At 42.1% G+C, this 22,173-nt stretch overlaps 1 protein-coding gene across 8 annotated transcripts in view; it reads right to left on the bottom strand.

Annotated features, from left to right (window-relative positions):
• GRIN1 (glutamate ionotropic receptor NMDA type subunit 1) overlaps positions 1–22,173 on the bottom strand; it is a 93,579-nt gene that overhangs the window by 62,635 nt on the left and 8,771 nt on the right. For 6 of the 8 annotated variants that reach the window (XM_063433093.1, XM_063433092.1, XM_063433099.1 and 3 more), the window contains exons 2-5: positions 17,584–17,718; positions 14,399–14,575; positions 7,259–7,321; positions 6,331–6,431 (exon numbers count right to left, since the gene is read on the bottom strand). In XM_063433093.1, the coding sequence (XP_063289163.1) occupies positions 6,331–6,431; positions 7,259–7,321; positions 14,399–14,575; positions 17,584–17,718 (476 nt within the window). The remainder of the gene's footprint in view (positions 1–6,330; positions 6,432–7,258; positions 7,322–14,398; positions 14,576–17,583; positions 17,719–22,173) is intronic. The other 2 variants (XM_063433095.1, XM_063433098.1) reach the window with 1 other exon arrangement.

The raw sequence follows: 22,173 nt of genomic DNA, 5'->3' as shown, positions 1-22,173 counted from the left end.
GATTGCTAACATTCTCATGTATTACTATAGATCTGTAACCATTTGACCTGTAGTTTGCCTGTAGTTTGTAATATTCTGTGCATGCAGTATGTACTATAGTCATTTAATGTTTCTGACCAATAGTTCACGTAGACAGTTATTAATATTTTGGGTGATAGAATTTGGTTGCTAAACCTTTCAATAGTATAGAATACATTGATACTCTACCCTCCACCCTTCCCCTCCTCCCCCCCTCGCCCCCTCCCCCCCTCTTTTTTTTAATTTTCTTTATCCATTTTTCTTTTTGTCCTTTGCTCTACACTATTAATAGTTTTAGAATTTAATAATAATTTTTGGTTTATTCGCTGATTTTCAACGGCAAGCTTTTAGACAAATGTATTAAATGTTATGTTTTAACTAATTGACAGCTGTAGGCAAGCACCTTCCTATTTAATTATGCACAGAATTAACATCAGTCATCCCGGATCCCTTTTTCCAGCATGGATAATGACACTCTAATTACCCATAATGCTGTATCAATTCCTTACTAATTCAATATAGTAATTTAATCATTATTCTGGGTTCTAGAGATTTTTTGTCATTTTACAATCAAAATCTTGACATGATTTTTTTTTTGTGCCGCTACACTTGCCTTTGCTCTAAGAAACACAATCTGACCCACTAACGTTGGTTCCCAATCTGATTGTGCCTTTACGCACATCCATTAGCGGCATTCCTTGAAGAGTCCGTTTGTCCTCTGAATAGGCCTTGGCCCATCGATATGCTGAATCAAAGCACTAAGTCATTTTAGCTTTTTCAAAGAAAACCCTGCATTTAAACCCCTACAGCAATATGTTTTTTTCTGTTTAATTTCGAACAAAAAAACCTGTTATGCTTAATTGGCTGATGCGGCTGCGAACTCCAGAGCGTTTTTAGGTCACCGGAGAAATTCCAATTTGCTGCAGATCCGGGCTTCGAGCATAGTAAGGCTGCCATCTTTGTTCACAAGCCTGTGACGTTGGAGGATAATGGCCGTGAAACCTGCTTCCATACCAAACCTCTCCTGAGTATTGTCTTCATTAAACACACACAGTGCAATAAAACGGCACGTGGGAACATTGTCGTAGAAATCCTCTATCCTGTAATTCAACACAAGCCTGGGCGTCCTATAAAAAATCGACGCACACACAGAGACACAGCCTGCAAACGTTACCTGAATTTTTAAAATATCTGGACACAAGACAGTTTTATTTAAATTTGACTTCGTTGGAAATATAATGGTTCAAGTCAATCGGCATTTCACGCAGCCTTCTACACAAACTGAAATATGTAATAAATTGGAAAACAAACTGCGTGAATACCGAGCATTGTGAATCGAAAACTAGAGGTGGATAGAGGTCTCCGAATAGTTTAGACATGGTCTTTGTTTTGTTTAGTCTGCCCACCAAATGATGTCATTTTTTTTAACCCCAGGGTTATTAACTAAAGTAAGGATTCAAAGTGAATTTCAGATTCAAGGAATAAATAGCCGAACAGAAAACGTTCTCTAAATCAGCGATGCATCCAGATCAGCTAGTCTGGCTTTACATTTGACCTTCGCTTCGATTTCAATTTAAATTCTCACTTTCAGGAATAACCCGGCCATTGTTCACTGCATATTTAAATTAAATATTTAAATAATTTAAAAATATATGATTATAAACCACAAATTAACAGAGACATAATCATGCTACAAAAAGATACATCCCAATTAATAATCAGTATCTGATAATGCAGTCACTCATTGAAAATGTGATCAAATACAACCTGTTTTTTTCTATATTTACTAATAGTCTTCGAATAAAATGTCCCTGTAACATGCTGTATTTACGAACGCAACCCCTAACATTCTATGTGAAATACTGACTAATAATCTAATAAAATGTCCCTGAAACATTCTACGAACGCCACTCCTAACATTCCACGTGAAATAATTACTAATAGTCTAATAAAATGTCCCTGTAACATGCTGTATGTACGAACGCATCCTCTAACATTCTACGTGAACTAATGACTAATAGTCTAATAATTACTAATAGTCTAATAAAATGTCCCTGTAACATGCTGTATGTACGAACGCATCCTCTAACATTCTACGTGAACTAATGACTAATAGTCTAATAATTACTAATAGTCTAATAAAATGTCCCTGTAACATGCTGTATGTACGAACGAAACCCCTAACATTCTATGTGAAATACTGACTAATAATCTAATAAAATGTCCCTGAAACATTCTACGAACACCACTCCTAACATTCCACGTGAAATAATTACTAATAGTCTAATAAAATGTCCCTGTAACATGCTGTATGTACGAACGCAACCCCTAACATCCTATGTGAAATACTGACTAATAATCTAATAAAATGTCCCTGTAACATTCTACGAACGCAACCCCTAACATTCCACGTGAAATAATTACTAATAGTCTAATAAAATGTCCCTGTAACATGCTGTATGTACGAACGAAACCCCTAACATTCTATGTGAAATACTGACTAATAGTCTAAGAAAATGTCCCTGTAACATTCTACGAACGCAACCCCTAACATTCCACACAAAATAATTACTAATAGTCTAATAAAGTGTCCCAGTATCATGCTGTATGTACGAACGCAACCCCTAACATCCTATGTGAAATACTGACTAATAATCTAATAAAATATCCCTGTAACATTCTACGAACGCAACCCCTAACATTCCACGCGAAATAATTACTAATAGTCTAATAAAATGTCCCTGTAACATTCTACGAACGCCACTCCTAACATTCCACGCGAAATAATTACTAATAGTCTAATAAAATGTCCCTGTAACATGCTGTATGTACGAATGTAACCCCTAACATCCTATGTGAAATACTGACTAATAATCTAATAAAATGTCCCTGAAACATTCTACGAACGCCACTCCTAACATTCCACGCAAAATAATTACTAATAGTCTAATAAAATGTTCCTGTAACATTCTACGAACGCAACCCCTAACATTCCACGCGAAATAATTACTAATAGTCTAATAAAATGTTCCTGTAACATTCTACGAACGCCACTCCTAACATTCCACGCGAAATAATTACTAATAGTCTAATAAAATGTCCCTGTAACATATGTATGTACGAACGTAACCCCTAACATCCTATGTGAAATACTGACTAATAATCTAATAAAATGTCCCTGTAACATTCTACGAACGCCACTCCTAACATTCCACGCGAAATAATTACTAATAGTCTAATAAAGTGTCCCAGTATCATGCTGTATGTACGAACGCAACCCCTAACATCCTATGTGAAATACTGACTAATAATCTAATAAAATGTCCCTGTAACATTCTACGAACGCAACCCCTAACATTCCACGCAAAATAATTACTAATAGTCTAATAAAATGTCCCTGTAACATTCTACGAACGCAACCCCTAACATTCCACGCAAAATAATTACTAATAGTCTAATAAAATGTCCCTGTAACATTCTACAAACGCCACTCCTAACATTCCACGTGAAATAATTACTAATAGTCTAATAAAATGTCCCTGTAACATGCTGTATGTACGAACGCAACCCCTAACATCCTATGTGAAATACTGACTAATAATCTAATAAAATGTCCCTGTAACATTCTACGAACGCAACCCCTAACATTCCACGTGAAATAATTACTAATAGTCTAATAAAATGTCCCTGTAACATGCTGTATGTACGAACGAAACCCCTAACATTCTATGTGAAATACTGACTAATAGTCTAAGAAAATGTCCCTGTAACATTCTACGAACGCAACCCCTAACATTCCACGCAAAATAATTACTAATAGTCTAATAAAATGTCCCTGTAACATTCTACAAACGCCACTCCTAACATTCCACGTGAAATAATTACTAATAGTCTAATAAAATGTCCCTGTAACATGCTGTATGTACGAACGCAACCCCTAACATCCTATGTGAAATACTGACTAATAATCTAATAAAATGTCCCTGTAACATTCTACGAACGCAACCCCTAACATTCCACGTGAAATAATTACTAATAGTCTAATAAAATGTCCCTGTAACATGCTGTATGTACGAACGAAACCCCTAACATTCTATGTGAAATACTGACTAATAGTCTAAGAAAATGTCCCTGTAACATTCTACGAACGCAACCCCTAACATTCCACACAAAATAATTACTAATAGTCTAATAAAGTGTCCCAGTATCATGCTGTATGTACGAACGCAACCCCTAACATCCTATGTGAAATACTGACTAATAATCTAATAAAATATCCCTGTAACATTCTACGAACGCAACCCCTAACATTCCACGCGAAATAATTACTAATAGTCTAATAAAATGTCCCTGTAACATTCTACGAACGCCACTCCTAACATTCCACGCGAAATAATTACTAATAGTCTAATAAAATGTCCCTGTAACATGCTGTATGTACGAATGTAACCCCTAACATCCTATGTGAAATACTGACTAATAATCTAATAAAATGTCCCTGAAACATTCTACGAACGCCACTCCTAACATTCCACGCAAAATAATTACTAATAGTCTAATAAAATGTTCCTGTAACATTCTACGAACGCAACCCCTAACATTCCACGCGAAATAATTACTAATAGTCTAATAAAATGTTCCTGTAACATTCTACGAACGCCACTCCTAACATTCCACACGAAATTATTACTAATAGTCTAATAAAATGTCCCTGTAACATATGTATGTACGAACGTAACCCCTAACATCCTATGTGAAATACTGACTAATAATCTAATAAAATGTCCCTGTAACATTCTACGAACGCCACTCCTAACATTCCACGCGAAATAATTACTAATAGTCTAATAAAGTGTCCCAGTATCATGCTGTATGTACGAACGCAACCCCTAACATCCTATGTGAAATACTGACTAATAATCTAATAAAATGTCCCTGTAACATTCTACGAACGCAACCCCTAACATTCCACGCAAAATAATTACTAATAGTCTAATAAAATGTCCCTGTAACATTCTACGAACGCAACCCCTAACATTCCACGCAAAATAATTACTAATAGTCTAATAAAATGTCCCTGTAACATTCTACAAACGCCACTCCTAACATTCAACGCGAAATAATTACTAATAGTCTTCGAATAAAATGTCCCTCTAACATGCTGTATGTACGAACGCAACCCCTAACATTCTATGTGAAATACTGACTAATAATCGAATAAAATGTCCCTGAAACATTCTACGAACGCCACTCCTAACATTCCACGTGAAATAATTACTAATAGTCTAATAAAATGTCCCTGTAACATGCTGTATGTACGAACGCAACCCCTAACATTCTATGTGAAATACTGACTAATAATCTAATAAAATGTCCCTGTAACATTCTACGAACGCAACCCCTAACATTCCACGTGAAATAATTACTAATAGTCTAATAAAATGTCCCTGTAACATGCTGTATGTACGAACGAAACCCCTAACATTCCACGGGAAATAATTACTAATAGTCTAATAAAATGTCCCTGTAACATTCTACGAACGCCACTCCTAACATTCTATGTGAAATAATTACTAATAGTCTTCGAATAAAATGTCCCTCTAACATGCTGTATGTACGAACGCAACCCCTAACATTCTATGTGAAATACTGACTAATAATCTAATAAAATGTCCCTGTAACATTCTACGAACGCAACCCCTAACATTCCACACAAAATAATTACTAATAGTCTAATAAAGTGTCCCAGTATCATGCTGTATTTACGAACGAAACCCCTAACATCCTATGTGAAATACTGACTAATAGTCTAATAAAATGTCCCTGTAACATTCTACGAACGCAACCCCTAACATTCCACGCAAAATAATTACTAATAGTCTAATAAAATGTCCCTGTAACATTCTACGAACGCCACTCCTAACATTCCACGCGAAATAATTACTAATAGTCTAATAAAATGTCCCTGTAACATGTTGTATGTATGAACGCAACCCCTAACATTCTACGTGAACTAATGAATAATAGTCTAATAATTACTAATAGTCTAATAAAATGTCCCTGTGACATTCTATGAATGCAACCCCTAACAATCTATGTGAAAAAAATCACCGATAATTTAATAATTACTGATAGTTTAATAAAATGTTCCTGTAACACTCCATACGTACGAGCACAGTCCCCTAACATTCTACATGAAATAATGACTAGTAGTCTAATAATTACTGATAGTTTAATAAAATGTCCCTAACACTCCGTACGAACGAGCGCAGTTTCCCAGGATTCTAAATGCAATCCCCTAGTTGAGCTTACCTCGCAGACAGGATGATAACTCGAGCCTCGAGCTCCTTTGCTTCTAATAGAAGTGCAGTCACATTTTTGGTCCCAGGATCAAAGTGAAGTACCTTTTCTGCCTGTGATTAGTGTGAGCAAATAGAATTAGCACAGAAGCCACATACCTGTCACAGAGAGATCCAAGCTATCTAAAGAAAAGAAGGTTAAACATGGCACACACAGAGGATTAGACATCGTAATATATGTCCAATATTTCTTTCATTTCTCTTTTTCTTTTCCTCTCTGTTTGTTTTTGCACTCTGCATGCAAACTGAAGTCCATCAAGACCCAAAAAGAAAAAAAAAAATATATATATATATAAAAAAACGTGCATTTTATAGATAGAAGAAAAAAAAACTCTGTAAATGCAATTAAAAATTCCAATGAGTGTCCTCCTTCCCAAAAACAAAAAACCAAAAAGAATATCACAAATCAAAAAAGAAAAATGCTCTTTTTTTTGTAATTTATTTTCAGAGGTTTGACCTTGAAGAATAAAAAAATATGATAATCCTATACTGCAGAATTATTCTTCTTTTTGGAAAAAAATAAAAATAAGAAAGGCTTGCAGGTTAATTTCATTGGCTCACATGCATTCCTACTTTATCTGCTGGAGGGGCCCGGAGATTTGTGTATTTTTTTTTTTCATTTATTGTCTTATTTCTGCAATATCTACAGGTTCCTCCAGCATCAAAGATTTGAGAGTTTACTGCAGGGGTAGATTGATAACTTACATTTTCCATTCTCTTGTCCAATCCAGTATTGGATTGCACAAAATATTCGACATCAGACAGTCATGGAGCACCCAATTTAGGTGGGGGGAATTTAGAATATCGTATTGTTTTTGGTTTTGGGGTGTCTGTGGCTAGTTAGAATTGGTGGGCTACGTGCATATTCCATGCATATATACCTTGGGTCCACGCTTGTTGTCATAGGAAAGTTGTTCGAGGTTTTCATAGTTCCTTTTTTTAGTCTGATGAATAATGTGCACAGGGAAAATATGTAGACACAGAAGAATATTATAAACAGTTGAAAATGGCGTGTAGAAAAGCAATCCAACATCCACCTCCTCTCTCCACCTCTGCTAAAGGGTCATAATAACACTGGAGCTTGCAAAAAATCATATGATATGTTAGTGACTGCTCTAGGGCAACTCAGTTACTAGAATGCAGAAACAAATCATGACGTTCCGTGTTTATGGGAAGATGCAAATTATGTTTTATTCAGTTTTTATAATGCAAAAAATAAACGCATGCCGCATTGTGAAGGCTCGGGACTTAACCTCTAAAGCACATGCAATGAGTTAACCCTTTATCTGCACGATTCATTTAAAGACCCGGCTCGATGGTGTGGATTTATTGATGATGTTTGGATGGTTTATCGATGACGTTCTTTTTTCTATTCACTATTATTTCTGTCTCTGACCGTCTGAGCTTCTTTTTAATTAAGTATAGGAATGCAGCATAGTCAAGGAGGTTTGGATACAACATGGAAATTCAGAGTTCTAAATTAATTAGAAAATGTTTTATCGTGATCTTAAACTCCGTACATCCATATACATCTTGATGCAGTTTTATGGTAATGCAGACATTTCTAAAAGTATATTAATAAAGAACGTGCATTTTTTTTTTACGGAGAGGCTGCAATATTTTAAAGGCTTTCATATTGTGCTGTATATTAATTTAGCAAAATTAGCATGGATGTTTAAATCATCCAGTGATATACAGATTTTGGGGAGAAACTTGAATAAATAGTCTCTTTGTCACTTGATCTGTGTGATCAGGATAAAATGTCATACTTAAACTAATATTACAGCATTTTCAATATGTTTTATAATACTATAAAAAGACTATTTATTAATTTGGAAAACACTGAGTTTGTGTTTCATCCAGGAATGCCGCGATGAGTGTTGGAGGTCACTGGGCTCAGAGTTTAGAAAGCACGGATATTGCTTTAATCATTCAAGCCGTAGTAGATGGATGAAGCGACCTCCATGAGGACTCTAACCGAGCTCCATCTATTGGGAATTGACAGGGCATTCCTCACTAACATTCTCCCTGAAAGAATCCCATGTTAATAGTATAATGGTTACTCTGATCAGTAAGGTTTCATGAGATACATTGTCAGTTAACGTCATTAAATAATTAAACATACATAGATCTGATGGTTTTTAAGGACTGAGGGTGTTGGGTAAGCAAGAGAGACAAACGGATATTTTTATTATTATATAGAATGGCTTGACGTAGGTACCCAGCCAATGTAATGTTGCCCACAGTGGGTATAGCCAATCGTATAATGCCCCTTTATACTATCACGAGGATTACATATTAAATAACAGAAAGGATTTGCTCTGTATCCAATGGGAGGGAGGTTTATGGAATTTTTAATAGATTGTTTTCCTTTTACAATGACTAGAAGATTTAGCTGTGGTCCCCTGCTAACTTATCTGGCGCTCACGCAGGTCTGGACAGCAGCAAATCTAAAACAAAATACCCCATCTGGAAAAAAACTTGGAGAATTATTTTAAAGTTTGTCTGTTTTCACCTAAAGTTTGCAAGTCCCTTATGAATTCTTCCCAATCGCAGGTTTAGTGAAGGAAACATGGCTGTTATTATGTCACATTTTAACAATAATAGCAAATGCAGAAATAACTGATCAACGCCTTGGCCTGGATTTAATATTAATATATCGAATAAGCTTCTCAAATGATTAGTGTATAAAAGTCGCCACTAAAGTCTACGGGACATTTTCTAGCTAAATCATTTGACTCGTTTTTCTAACAGACTGCGATCATTTGAAAAGCTTATCAATTACAATAGAAACCATTATTATAGATTAATAAATCGATTACAGTCACAGATGAAATTGAACCAAATATCTAGAAAAATGTAAAGTTAAAGAAAACCAAACTTTAAACTTGGCCACAAAAAAACAGTCCAAAAAGTATCAGATTTAAAAAGCGCTAATTTATCTCATTCAGTCTATTCTGGTAAAATGCTATCAGGGATAAAGGTGAAAAGAAGTTTATTAACCTGATGTCACTCCAATTCAGCCAATCACAGCCTGGATTCCCTAACCAATAATACTGTGAATAAAATCACCTGACATCATCAACACGTCAGCCAATCACGGATTAACGAAATATTTTACTGGAGTCATCTCATGACATCACTCAGAGATCATCCAATCACAGCACAGATTCCCTAATAGGGTACCAGGATGCAGTTGGTTAAAGCTTGTGAAAGAGATCAGCCAATCATGCGCTGATTATCTTTCTTTGTCACTATTACATCACCCAGGGGCCAGCCTATCAGGACACGGGTTTTCCCCTGCAGCCATTTAGTTCCCTTTGCGCTACGTGTTACGTGTAAACTTTGATCGGGCTATTCCAGCGTTTAACCGTAAAAAAATATACGATAATAAATGAGAATAAACGTAAATGTTGATTTTTATGAGTAAATGAACTGATTTTGTAAACATTGCCCTGTAAATAAGGAGGACAGCCTCGGGTCCAGAACAAACCAAACGCCAGAATTAAATAATCACAAGGAAATTGGGAACCACTAATGCGACTTTTACCGTCTTCCTACAAGGGGATATTTATCCACGACAGTCATATTAGCAATATCCCGCTACGTCTCACTAACCAGGGTGTGACCTGGTACAAAGCCGGCTCCACACTGGGCCACAGAGGCTATAAAGTGGGAGGGGGGAGTGACTGCATGTTGGGGGGTAGTGACTGCTAGTTGGGGTAGATGTTGGGGGTAGTGACTGCTAGTTGGGGAAGATGTTGGGGGGTAGTGACTGCTAGTTGGGGTAGATGTTGGGGGGTAGTGACTGCTAGTTGGGGTAGATGTTGGGGGTAGTGACTGCTAGTTGGGGTAGATGTTGGGGGTAGTGACTGCTAGTTGGGGTAGATGTTGGGGGGTAGTGACTGCTAGTTGGGGTAGATGTTGGGGGGTAGTGACTGCTAGTTGGGGTAGATGTTGGGGGTAGTGACTGCTAGTTGGGGAAGATGTTGGGGGGTAGTGACTGCTAGTTGGGGTAGATGTTGGGGGGTAGTGACTGCTAGTTGGGGTAGATGTTGGGGGGTAGTGACTGCTAGTTGGGGTAGATGTTGGGGGTAGTGACTGCTAGTTGGGGTAGATGTTGGGGGTAGTGACTGCTAGTTGGGGTAGATGTTGGGGGTAGTGACTGCTAGTTGGGGAAGATGTTGGGGGGTAGTGACTGCTAGTTGGGGTAGATGTTGGGGGGTAGTGACTGCTAGTTGGGGTAGATGTTGGGGGGTAGTGACTGCTAGTTGGGGTAGATGTTGGGGGGTAGTGACTGCTAGTTGGGGTAGATGTTGGGGGTAGTGACTGCTAGTTGGGGTAGATGTTGGGGGGTAGTGACTGCTAGTTGGGGTAGATGTTGGGGGTAGTGACTGCTAGTTGGGGTAGATGTTGGGGGGTAGTGACTGCTAGTTGGGGTAGATGTTGGGGGGTAGTGACTGCTAGTTGGGGTAGATGTTGGGGGGTAGTGACTGCTAGTTGGGGTAGATGTTGGGGGGTAGTGACTGCTAGTTGGGGTAGATGTTGGGGGGTAGTGACTGCTAGTTGGGGTAGATGTTGGGGGTAGTGACTGCTAGTTGGGGTAGATGTTGGGGGTAGTGACTGCTAGTTGGGGTAGATGTTGGGGGGTAGTGACTGCTAGTTGGGGTAGATGTTGGGGGGTAGTGACTGCTAGTTGGGGTAGATGTTGGGGGTAGTGACTGCTAGTTGGGGTAGATGTTGGGGGGTAGTGACTGCTAGTTGGGGTAGATGTTGGGGGGTAGTGACTGCTAGTTGGGGTAGATGTTGGGGGTAGTGACTGCTAGTTGGGGTAGATGTTGGGGGTAGTGACTGCTAGTTGGGGTAGATGTTGGGGGGTAGTGACTGCTAGTTGGGGTAGATGTTGGGGGGTAGTGACTGCTAGTTGGGGTAGATGTTGGGGGGTAGTGACTGCTAGTTGGGGTAGATGTTGGGGGGTAGTGACTGCTAGTTGGGGTAGATGTTGGGGGGTAGTGACTGCTAGTTGGGGTAGATGTTGGGGGTAGTGACTGCTAGTTGGGGTAGATGTTGGGGGTAGTGACTGCTAGTTGGGGAAGATGTTGGGGGGTAGTGACTGCTAGTTGGGGTAGATGTTGGGGGGTAGTGACTGCTAGTTGGGGTAGATGTTGGGGGGTAGTGACTGCTAGTTGGGGTAGATGTTGGGGGTAGTGACTGCTAGTTGGGGTAGATGTTGGGGGGTAGTGACTGCTAGTTGGGGTAGATGTTGGGGGGTAGTGACTGCTAGTTGGGGTAGATGTTGGGGGTAGTGACTGCTAGTTGGGGTAGATGTTGGGGGTAGTGACTGCTAGTTGGGGTAGATGTTGGGGGGTAGTGACTGCTAGTTGGGGTAGATGTTGGGGGGTAGTGACTGCTAGTTGGGGTAGATGTTGGGGGGTAGTGACTGCTAGTTGGGGTAGATGTTGGGGGGTAGTGACTGCTAGTTGGGGTAGATGTTGGGGGGTAGTGACTGCTAGTTGGGGTAGATGTTGGGGGTAGTGACTGCTAGTTGGGGTAGATGTTGGGGGTAGTGACTGCTAGTTGGGGTAGATGTTGGGGGGTAGTGACTGCTAGTTGGGGTAGATGTTGGGGGGTAGTGACTGCTAGTTGGGGTAGATGTTGGGGGTAGTGACTGCTAGTTGGGGTAGATGTTGGGGGGTAGTGACTGCTAGTTGGGGTAGATGTTGGGGGGTAGTGACTGCTAGTTGGGGTAGATGTTGGGGGTAGTGACTGCTAGTTGGGGTAGATGTTGGGGGTAGTGACTGCTAGTTGGGGTAGATGTTGGGGGGTAGTGACTGCTAGTTGGGGTAGATGTTGGGGGGTAGTGACTGCTAGTTGGGGTAGATGTTGGGGGGTAGTGACTGCTAGTTGGGGTAGATGTTGGGGGGTAGTGACTGCTAGTTGGGGTAGATGTTGGGGGGTAGTGACTGCTAGTTGGGGTAGATGTTGGGGGTAGTGACTGCTAGTTGGGGTAGATGTTGGGGGTAGTGACTGCTAGTTGGGGTAGATGTTGGGGGGTAGTGACTGCTAGTTGGGGTAGATGTTGGGGGGTAGTGACTGCTAGTTGGGGTAGATGTTGGGGGTAGTGACTGCTAGTTGGGGTAGATGTTGGGGGGTAGTGACTGCTAGTTGGGGTAGATGTTGGGGGGTAGTGACTGCTAGTTGGGGTAGATGTTGGGGGTAGTGACTGCTAGTTGGGGTAGATGTTGGGGGGTAGTGACTGCTAGTTGGGGAAGATGTTGGGGGGTAGTGACTGCTAGTTGGGGTACATGTTGGGGGTAGTGACTGCTAGTTGGGGTAGATGTTGGGGGGTAGTGACTGCTAGTTGGGGTAGATGTTGGGGGGTAGTGACTGCTAGTTGGGGTAGATGTTGGGGGTAGTGACTGCTAGTTGGGGTAGATGTTGGGGGGTAGTGACTGATAGTTGGGGGTAGTTAATAGGGGGATAATAACTTTTAGTTGTTGGGGGTAGTGACTGCTAGTTGGAGGTAGTTAATAGGGGGATAATAACTTTTAGTTGTTGGGGGTAGTGACTTCTAGTTGGAGGTAGTTAATAGAGGGATAATAACTTCTAGTTGTTGGCGGTAGTGACTGCTAGTTGGGGTAGATGTCGTGGAAATGGTGACTGCTAGTTGGGGGTAGTTAATAGGGGGATAATAACTTCTAGTTGTTGGGGGGTAGTGACTGCTAGTTAGGGTAGATGTTGGGGGGTAGTGACAAATTTTACACCATAATGTTCTACTTGGAAGAATTGTCCAATCAGCTCAGCTCTGCGATTCTAACATTGGCATTCCCTAGTTAATTACCTGTAATCATAATTATTGTTGATAAAGCGCCCACAGATTCCGCAGCGCTGTACAATAGGTGGACTAACAGACACGTAATTGTAACAAGCCGAGTTGGGCGCACAGGAACAGAAGGGCTGAGGGCCCTGTTCAAACCTAATTACATTCTATGGAGAGTGAGGCAAAATGGCACAAGAGGTAACGCTAGGTGTATTGCATGTACGGGAAAGAGTAGGTTACTATAACCGCTTACAATGAAGGATTCGTTTATTGGATGACACCGTTACCGGGTGGGTTACTAAGTAGCGGAGAGGGAAAGCTATTAACAGTTTAAACTATATGCTTTGCTAATGAGTTTTTAATGATCTAGTGAAGGGACTGAGACTGGATGAGAGTCTGTCGGAGCTGGGAACGGAGTTCCGTAGTAAGTATATCATTTATTTAGTAATATCTTACAACGATCAAGCTGACGGTCTGGTGTGGAATCTGATGGTGCGAGTTGGTCAGAGAGGACATTCTCACTGTGCGGGGCCCCATTCTCCATTATGTGTTTCCTTATATCTGGTGTACGTGTGAAATTAAACGCCATACAGCTCTAGGGGCTGTGAGTAGTCACAGCGGCATTTTGTTTTAGCCTCGATGGACTGCAGGATTAACCATCGTCCATGTCTAACGGTTTGGACTATCTGTACCGTGCATCTTCTCCGTAAGCTCGGAGCTGCCAGGCGTGGAATATTTATCGCATGGTCGATGTCTGCAAAGCTGGCTGAGCATGTTTCAGATGGGCATGTGTCCAGAATGCTGATGTCATAGCGAGGGAAGCTTAGCGGCGAGGATGCACAGTACACAGTAGCAGTAACAGACAATTTGTTCCTAGCCAATCACTGAGCTGCGGCGGCTGGGGGGCCAGGGTGGGGGTCTCTGCAAGGACTTTTTATATTGTTATTGTATTTATTTGCAAAGCTCCAGGCTATTCCCTTTTGTTGATCGATTTACACGTAGGAGATTTTTGGTCTATGGCAAAGCACATGGGATGAAGAAAGTACAAAGTGTGTAATTGGGAGACACGGTAGATGTGTGAGCATTAAGTGTGTCATGTTACAATGAGAGGAACATGTCTTTTACATACAGAATCTACATACATGGAACATTTGGAGGTTTTAGTTTACTTGTTGTCAGAGGGTAAAGGAGAAACACTGACCTTCGATTCCTTTTCTTCCAGGAGAGTTTCGAGCCTTTTCTGGGCGGCCCGCCCCTCGTGATCATCGCTGACGATGAGGATCACGTGATTCCAGTGGAACAAGCGCATCATTTCGAACCAGACCAACGCCTGGTGGGAGTATGGGGGGACCGTGCGCAGGAACGAGAGGTGAATGCTCTGAAACGGGGAACAAACTCACCCATTAAACCAAGCTGTTTACCCTCCCGGGAGCTTGCGCGGCCAATTAATGGCCAATACGAAAATACTTAACACCCGTCTTTCAATCCTTGGAGAAGGAAAATGATAAAATATTTAACATTTCAGCATTAGGTTGCCACATCCAACATGATTTCCTGGGGTCATGTCTGGAAGGCAGCGATTTAATTTTTGGGACACATAAATTATTCATTAATTTTGTCATTTAATTATTTTTTATTTTTTTTATAAAAAACTGTTTTGCTCCATAAGGCAATGAGCTACATCTTATCTAACTCTGGCGTTACAGTTATCTTGAAGTAGAAAGCTGATAATGGAACCACAAGTCCCAGAAATCCTGGGTGTCCACAAAAGGTGTTTGCACTTAGTACGAATATAGAACCTGAAGTATCATGATTGGCTCAGCCACTTCCTGGTTTGTTGAAGCTCACTGCAGAATGTTATGTAGAAAGGACAGGAAAGGGGAGTTTATTGGGAAATTGGGTTAAATCAAAAAGCCAGCAATATATAATGAACGCAGGCAGGGCCAGATTAAGAGCCCAGTGGGCCTGGTGCTGACAATTATGATGGGCCTATTTACAGAATCTTATTGACCAAAAACACTAAAACAATCCTACCTCCCAAGCGTCATGCATCTGATGGAGATGGTGCTGGAGGAAAACTCATAGGATGCAGCTATAAGAAAACACATACTCTATGCTAATCTCTCTCTAATTTATGCTTTCATCTTTCAAATAAATCCATACCAACAGCTGTGTCCAGTGAAGCAGGAAGTCAATGGGCGGGGTAAAGGGTGGGCCACTAACGCAAATCATGTAATCAGAACTGCCGAAAGGGGCGAACATACACAAAAAGAGGACATGTCTGTCCAAAGAATGGGAAGGCCAGCCTGGCATGAATGCATGTTAGGCTGCCCGCCAATCATGCAAGCTGGGTGGGAGCAGTGAGGGATAGGGGCTGCAGTGGGAGCAGTGAGGGATAGCGGCTGCAGTGGGAGGAGTGAGGGATAGCGGCTGCAGTGGAAGCAGTGAGGGATAGCGGCTGCAGTGGAAGCAGTGAGGGATAGAGGCTGCAGTGGGAGCAGTGAGGGATAGCGGCTGCAGTGGGAGCAGTGAGGGATAGGGGCTGCAGTGGGAGCAGTGAGGGATAGAGGCTGCAGTGGGAGCAGTGAGGGATAGTGGCTGCAGTGGGAGTAGTGAGGGATAGCGGCTGCAGTGGGAGCAGTGAGGGATAGCGGCTGCAGTGGGAGCAGTGAGGGATAGCGGCTGCAGAGGGAGCAGTGAGGGATAGGGGCTGCAGTGGGAGCAGTGAGGGATAGCGGTTGCAGTGGGAGCAGTGAGGGATAGCGGCTGCAGTGGGAGCAGTGAGGGATAGCGGCTGCAGTGGGAGCAGTGAGGGATAGCGGCTGAGAATTTGCGCTGAGAATCTGCTCATTCACACTGAGAATCTGCTCATTCACACTGAGAATCTGCCTATTCACACTGAGAACCTGCCATTCACTCTGAAAATCTGCTCCATTTACCCTGAGAATCTTCCCATTCACTCTGAGAATCTTCCCATTCACCCTGAGAATCTGCCATTCACTCTGAGAATCTATCCATTTACTCTGAAAATCTTTCTATTCACACTGAGAATCTATCCATTTACTGTGATCACCTTCCCATTCACCCTGAGAATCTGCCCACTAACCCTGAGAATCTGCCCATTCACTCTAAGAATCTGCCTATTCACCCTGAGAATCTGCCCACTAACCCTGAGAATCTGCCCATTCACTCTAAGAATCTGCCTATTCACCCTGAGAATCTGCCCATTCCCTCTAAGAATCTGCCTATTCACCCTGAGAATCTGCCTATTCACCCTGAGAATCTGCCTATTCACCCTGACAATCTGCCCATTCACTCTGAGAATCTGTCAATTAATCCTGAGAATCTGTTGGTTTATCCTGATACCCTTTGACTGAGATAATCTCAGTAAACATGGCCGTATGACGGGGTGCAGTGTAAAGTGAGAGTGATTGTCACGGTTAGTTTAGAGGAAGTTTGGAGTTAATAATTGAACGATACAGCAGCCATAAAGCCGGGGTAGGAGCAGATAATGGCTCACACCTTTATTGGCTAACTCACAGGGTCAAAGTACCCCCAGGCCGTGATACAATAAAACCAGCAGGACTAGATAGTTCACTTCATTGTTCCAACACCGACAGCTCCTGTCATTATTTCCCAATCACTGGGCCCCCATCAGGCTGGGGACACGTTACCAAGGGCAGCCCACTAAACAGTGCCACAGGGGCCACACTATGCAAACAGTCAGCCTGTATTTACCAACACAAGACAGACTTTAAACTAAAATGCTGATATCTGGAAATACTTAATATATAAAGTGTAAGCTCTTTGGGAGAGGGGTTTCATTATATATAAAGTGTAAGCTCTTTGGGAGAGGGGCTTCATTATATATAAAGTGTAAGCTCTTTGGGAGAGGGGCTTCATTATATATAAAGTGTAAGCTCTTTGGGAGAGGGGCTTCATTATATATAAAGTGTAAGCTCTTTGGGAGAGGGGCTTCATTATATATAAAGTGTAAGCTCTTTGGGAGAGGGGCTTCATTATATATAAAGTGTAAGCTCTTTGAGAGAGGGGCTTCATTATATATAAAGTGTAAGCTCTTTGGGAGAGGTTTAGTATTATTTCATTGGAGTGTAAGCTCTTTGGGCGAGGATAGTAATGCTATAAGTGTACCGCAGGCTGATTAGGAGGCAGTTAATTTCATGCAGGACTCTAGATACAGTTCTGTCTTTATTAGCCTTAGAATTTCGTTTTAGTAGGGGGGATGTTCAGACCATTCTCTGCCCCTGAATTCTCCCCATCAGGGTACGCCAGGTATTTTCCAGGCAGTTTTTGTAGACCTGCCTTGCTTAATATAGGGAGCAGACAGCGAGCGCTTTTTATTGCTGTATGGGGGAAGCACCTTACCTTATCCGAATAGATGGACATGCGCGTGGTCAATCCAATGACAGGGATCCGGTAGAAGCCAGCCGTGTATGAGACCGGAGTGGGTGTTAGGTGGTCGGTTGGAGCTGAAGGATGACTGACTAATATCGCATAAACCTACAAAAAAAAACAATTAGATCCTATTAAACCTGGAAACATACCAGAGTATGGTGAACGTACTAACACCGGGGAGAAAAACGTAAAGATATCATATGAAAATGGTAGAAAGTTCACATTTACAAAATCATTTAATACTAAAACAACATGTAAATATCTTCATTATCTGTCTGTTCGATGCTGAACCCAGACCTTCAGCCACTTGAAAACGCGTGGGTCAATAAAATCGTGGCACGTGTGCGGCCATTTTGTCTCTGTAAGAGCTGCCCCTCTTTACCCTCATGAAAACAGTTTCATTAATAAGCTCTTTGACAGTTTTGTTCTAGAATGTTCTGACAAACCAGCGGAAATATTAAATATTTCACAGGCCCGCGGCAGCTTTATTGTTACAGTAACTGGCGACCAGCTAAAACCATGCCGTTTATATGGTTTCTTTCTGCACTTTAAAAGCCAGGGTTTATGATTGCTCTGCTGTTCTGACAGATAAACAGTTTTTTTTCTGTCTCTCCCTGCATAATGCAATTTATTTAACCGCACATTTAATGCTGGGCTGTAATTTGCCTGGGAGAGCTATTACCCAGAGTGGAACAGACTCCTGGGACTCGCTTCGCGGATGGCGATATTGGACGGGAGACATTTCGATCAATGTCGCTATTAATCAAGGAACCAGATGGCAGAACTATAACACCCCATGCCTGGCCCTGGAATAGAACCAGAAGTAGTTTATAGAAATACACGATATTCACACAAATCGTGAATATCCATTTCTGCCCTTACAAATGGCGGCGGGATATCCCAGAATCCCCTGCACTCTAAACCATATTGGATCCCTGTCCTTAAATTCAGATATTGTGTATTTATTTAAACGTTAGGTAAGGAGCACAGATATATCATAAAATAATAATTTGAGTTTAAGAGAACTAAACTCAAAACCAATATGGTGAGTCAGTGTATACAAACAACATCTATTTTATCTCTTATAGCCTGCATACATTAAGACAGGATATAAATCCCTGTGGAAGCAGGCCTGACCCATTTATTTCGCTGACCACAATGAATGAGACGGAGACCATTATTACAGAAGCAGTGGATTCTGGGAAACTGACAAGGGAATAGCAATATTTAGGCCACCATGTCCGAGCTAGTAAACATCGCTGAATTGGACAATTTTTCCCCAATCCCCATTTTAGTAAAATAAACGTGCTTGCCAGCAAACCCTAAAAACGCAGGAAATCGACATTTTCTCTCTGTCCCCGTGATTAATGTTAAAATACGAGGGGGGAAGGGAGGGGGGCGTGTCTGCAGGTTAATGGTGGCGTTTGGAAAGAATTATCTCAGTGCTGGATTCTGCGTTTTATCCCGTGCGGCTGCAGTACGCGGTTTCAAGCAGTGCGCCGTACTCTGTGCGATGTGTCAGACTGGAAATAGGTCATACGTGAAGAGGTTCTTTGGAGGGAAGCCAGGTGCTGAGAGCGGACATGTTTAAGAAGCGAGCGAGGGGAGACGGTGTGAGAAATGGCAGAACGGAGAGAATGAATGGAAGGAGCTGTGTACGGGGTGACGAGGAGGGAGGGGAACCTCAGTCTGTGTATTAGGACTCAGTACTCACTACCTGGCAGCATTTAGGGTCCTATTTACTAAACAGTGCACTAAGATGGGCTGACACTCATAGCGGGTGCATTCATATTAAAATAACAGGTAAAATATAATCCTGAATTCAGGTCAGTATTTCATTCTGTGATCTTAACTAGTAGTAGATACCTGGCGTTGTACGCCGGTGGAATAGTTTCCTAGATACAATGGCTGATCATGGAGTCAGGGGTTCCTTCATACCTGCTTACTCACAGTAGTTGTGTTTTTACTGTATTCACATACATTCTAGGTTACAATGGATAATACAAACCTATATCAGTGGGATGGCAGTGTTGGGAGTGGGAGTACCCAACGGATCTGCACTGAGCACCTGTTTGCATTCATTTTACTCAATGTTTACCTGAGTTAAAATGATCCCCCTAGTGATGGCTAGTCTAATCACTGTAAATCCCTGAACTGCTTTACCATGATCCTCAGCCAGCCCAAAGCTGCCAACCCTTAAGCCGGCTGAGCATGATGAGGTTAGCAGTGCCCAAGCTGGCCGTGATGAGCTAACCGATGAGAACGTTTGTTTTTGCATTGTCTACTGACGATACATTCTCATGATAAAGCAATCTGCACTGCGCGCTGTCACTGAACGTTTATAGATTGTGGGATCTGCACATGTCCCTTTAATAATTTTATTCAGGGTATATTCACTACATATAAAGATGACGTGCAAACACTAGGCTAACAAGGCCAATCCTGTATAAAATATACTGAGCCTGCACCATATATAGCCGTATCCAAGAGTACCGGGGGGGGGGGGGGGGCAGGGGGGCCACAATGGATGCTGCTCAGAATCATCTGATTTCAGGATTGTTAACAGATTAGACAGCGTCATAAATAGCCGTATCCATCTCTCCGCCACGAATACCAGGAGTGGGGGGAGGCCACGATGGAGGCTGCTCAGGAATCCTCTGATTTTGGGATTGTTAACAGATATGACAGCGCCATAATGGTTAAAGGTAACGATGCGTGGTTGGGGGGAATGAGGGCAAGGAAGAGATACGGCACCAATTAAACAGCAAATCTATTAAATCTGCTCAGCTATTATCTCAGGCTGGAATATCATTTATAAACCAGACTTTTTATGGTATAAATTCTTGGTGCAAAATGTGAATTAAACGAAGGCATCATCTGCATGATCGAAATAATAAACACACGATAATAACTACACGTTTTAGGTGATTCATGAAAATAAATGAAGTGTCCTCGGTACCACGTGATGGGTTATGAAGGAAGACATGTCTGAGCCTGGCATCGACCATACAACATCCCGCCAGGCATAGAGCCACCGTATAACATCTATATATAACGACTGACAAATCACGTCACCGGATCCGGTGCTTACTGTGACTCCCCGATTCTGCATGTCTGAGCCTGGCATCGACCATACAACATCCCGCCAGGCATAGAGCCACCGTATAACATCTATATATAACGACTGACAAAACACGTCACCGGATCCGGTGCTTACTGTGACTCCCCGATTCTGCATGTCTGAGCCTGGCATCGACCATTCAACATCCCGCCAGGCGTAGAGCCACCGTATAACATCAATATATAACGAGTGACAAATCACGTCACCGGATCCGGTGCTTACTGTGACTCCCCGATTCTGCATGTCTGAGCCTGGCATCGACCATACAACATCCCGCCAGGCATAGAGCCACCGTATAACATCTATATATAACGACTGACAAATCACGTCACCGGATCCGGTGCTTACTGTGACTCCCCGATTCTGCATGTCTGAGCCTGGCATCGACCATTCAACATCCCGCCAGGCGTAGAGCCACCGTATAACATCAATATATAACGACTGACAAATCACGTCACCGGATCCGGTGCTTACTGTGACTCCCCAAGTCTGCATGTCTGAGCCTGGCATCGACCATACAACATCCCGCCAGGCGTAGAGCCACCGTATAGCATCCATATATAACGACTGACAAATCACGTCACCGGATCCGCTGCTTACTGTGACTCCCCGATTCTGTATGTCTGAGCCTGGCATCGACCATTCAACATCCCGCCAGGTGTAGAGCCACCGTATAACATCAATATATAACGACTGACAAATCACGTCACCGGATCCGGTGCTTACTGTGACTCCCCGATTCTGATGACATTGGGTTCTTCACTAAATGTGAGTGTGTAGGAATGTACAGGAGTTGTTACACCCTATGCCATTTAATTTCCAGGCCGGGAGACTTTGTGATTTAACACGGTACCGGTAACGGGTCACTCTGACGGACATTGCGGGTCGTTAAACAGGATGGTAAAAGGTCATTTTGGACTTGGTAGAATTCCAGTTCAATCTTTTGGATTGGTGGAGGTACGCAGACCGGAGAAAGGTAGATCTGGGTGGAGATTTGTTGTTTTTTTGTTTAACCAGAATTACTAAGATACTCGGTTACCATGGCAACTACAGTCAGGGAAATGGATTTCAATTAAACCAGAAGCGTCCGTGGCTTGGAAATCGTCGTCAGTAAGTGTGTGCAGATGAAACAGACAGAGATATTCATATTCACTAAGGTGATAAAGAAGGAACTGCTCAGAGAACCTAGAAATATAATCCAGCCATTCCCACGTCAATTATCCCTAATTATAAAACTGGATCTGAAAATCGGGGGGCAGCAGCACCCCCTTAATGGCATTTGTTCGAGACTCACGTCCAGCAATGTCCCATAATGACTCTGACCAATGGGATCGCTATACATGGCGACAATAACGATTTATTTATCCCGTATTGTGAATTTATCGAGGGCTAGTAATAATACGGCTATTAAACCACAAACCCCACCCCTTTCTGTGTGC

The sequence above is a fragment of the Pelobates fuscus genome, chromosome 9, assembly GCF_036172605.1.
Source record: "Pelobates fuscus isolate aPelFus1 chromosome 9, aPelFus1.pri, whole genome shotgun sequence".
NCBI classification, from domain to species: domain Eukaryota; kingdom Metazoa; phylum Chordata; class Amphibia; order Anura; family Pelobatidae; genus Pelobates; species Pelobates fuscus.
This window is presented reverse-complemented; position numbering and strand designations above follow the sequence as displayed.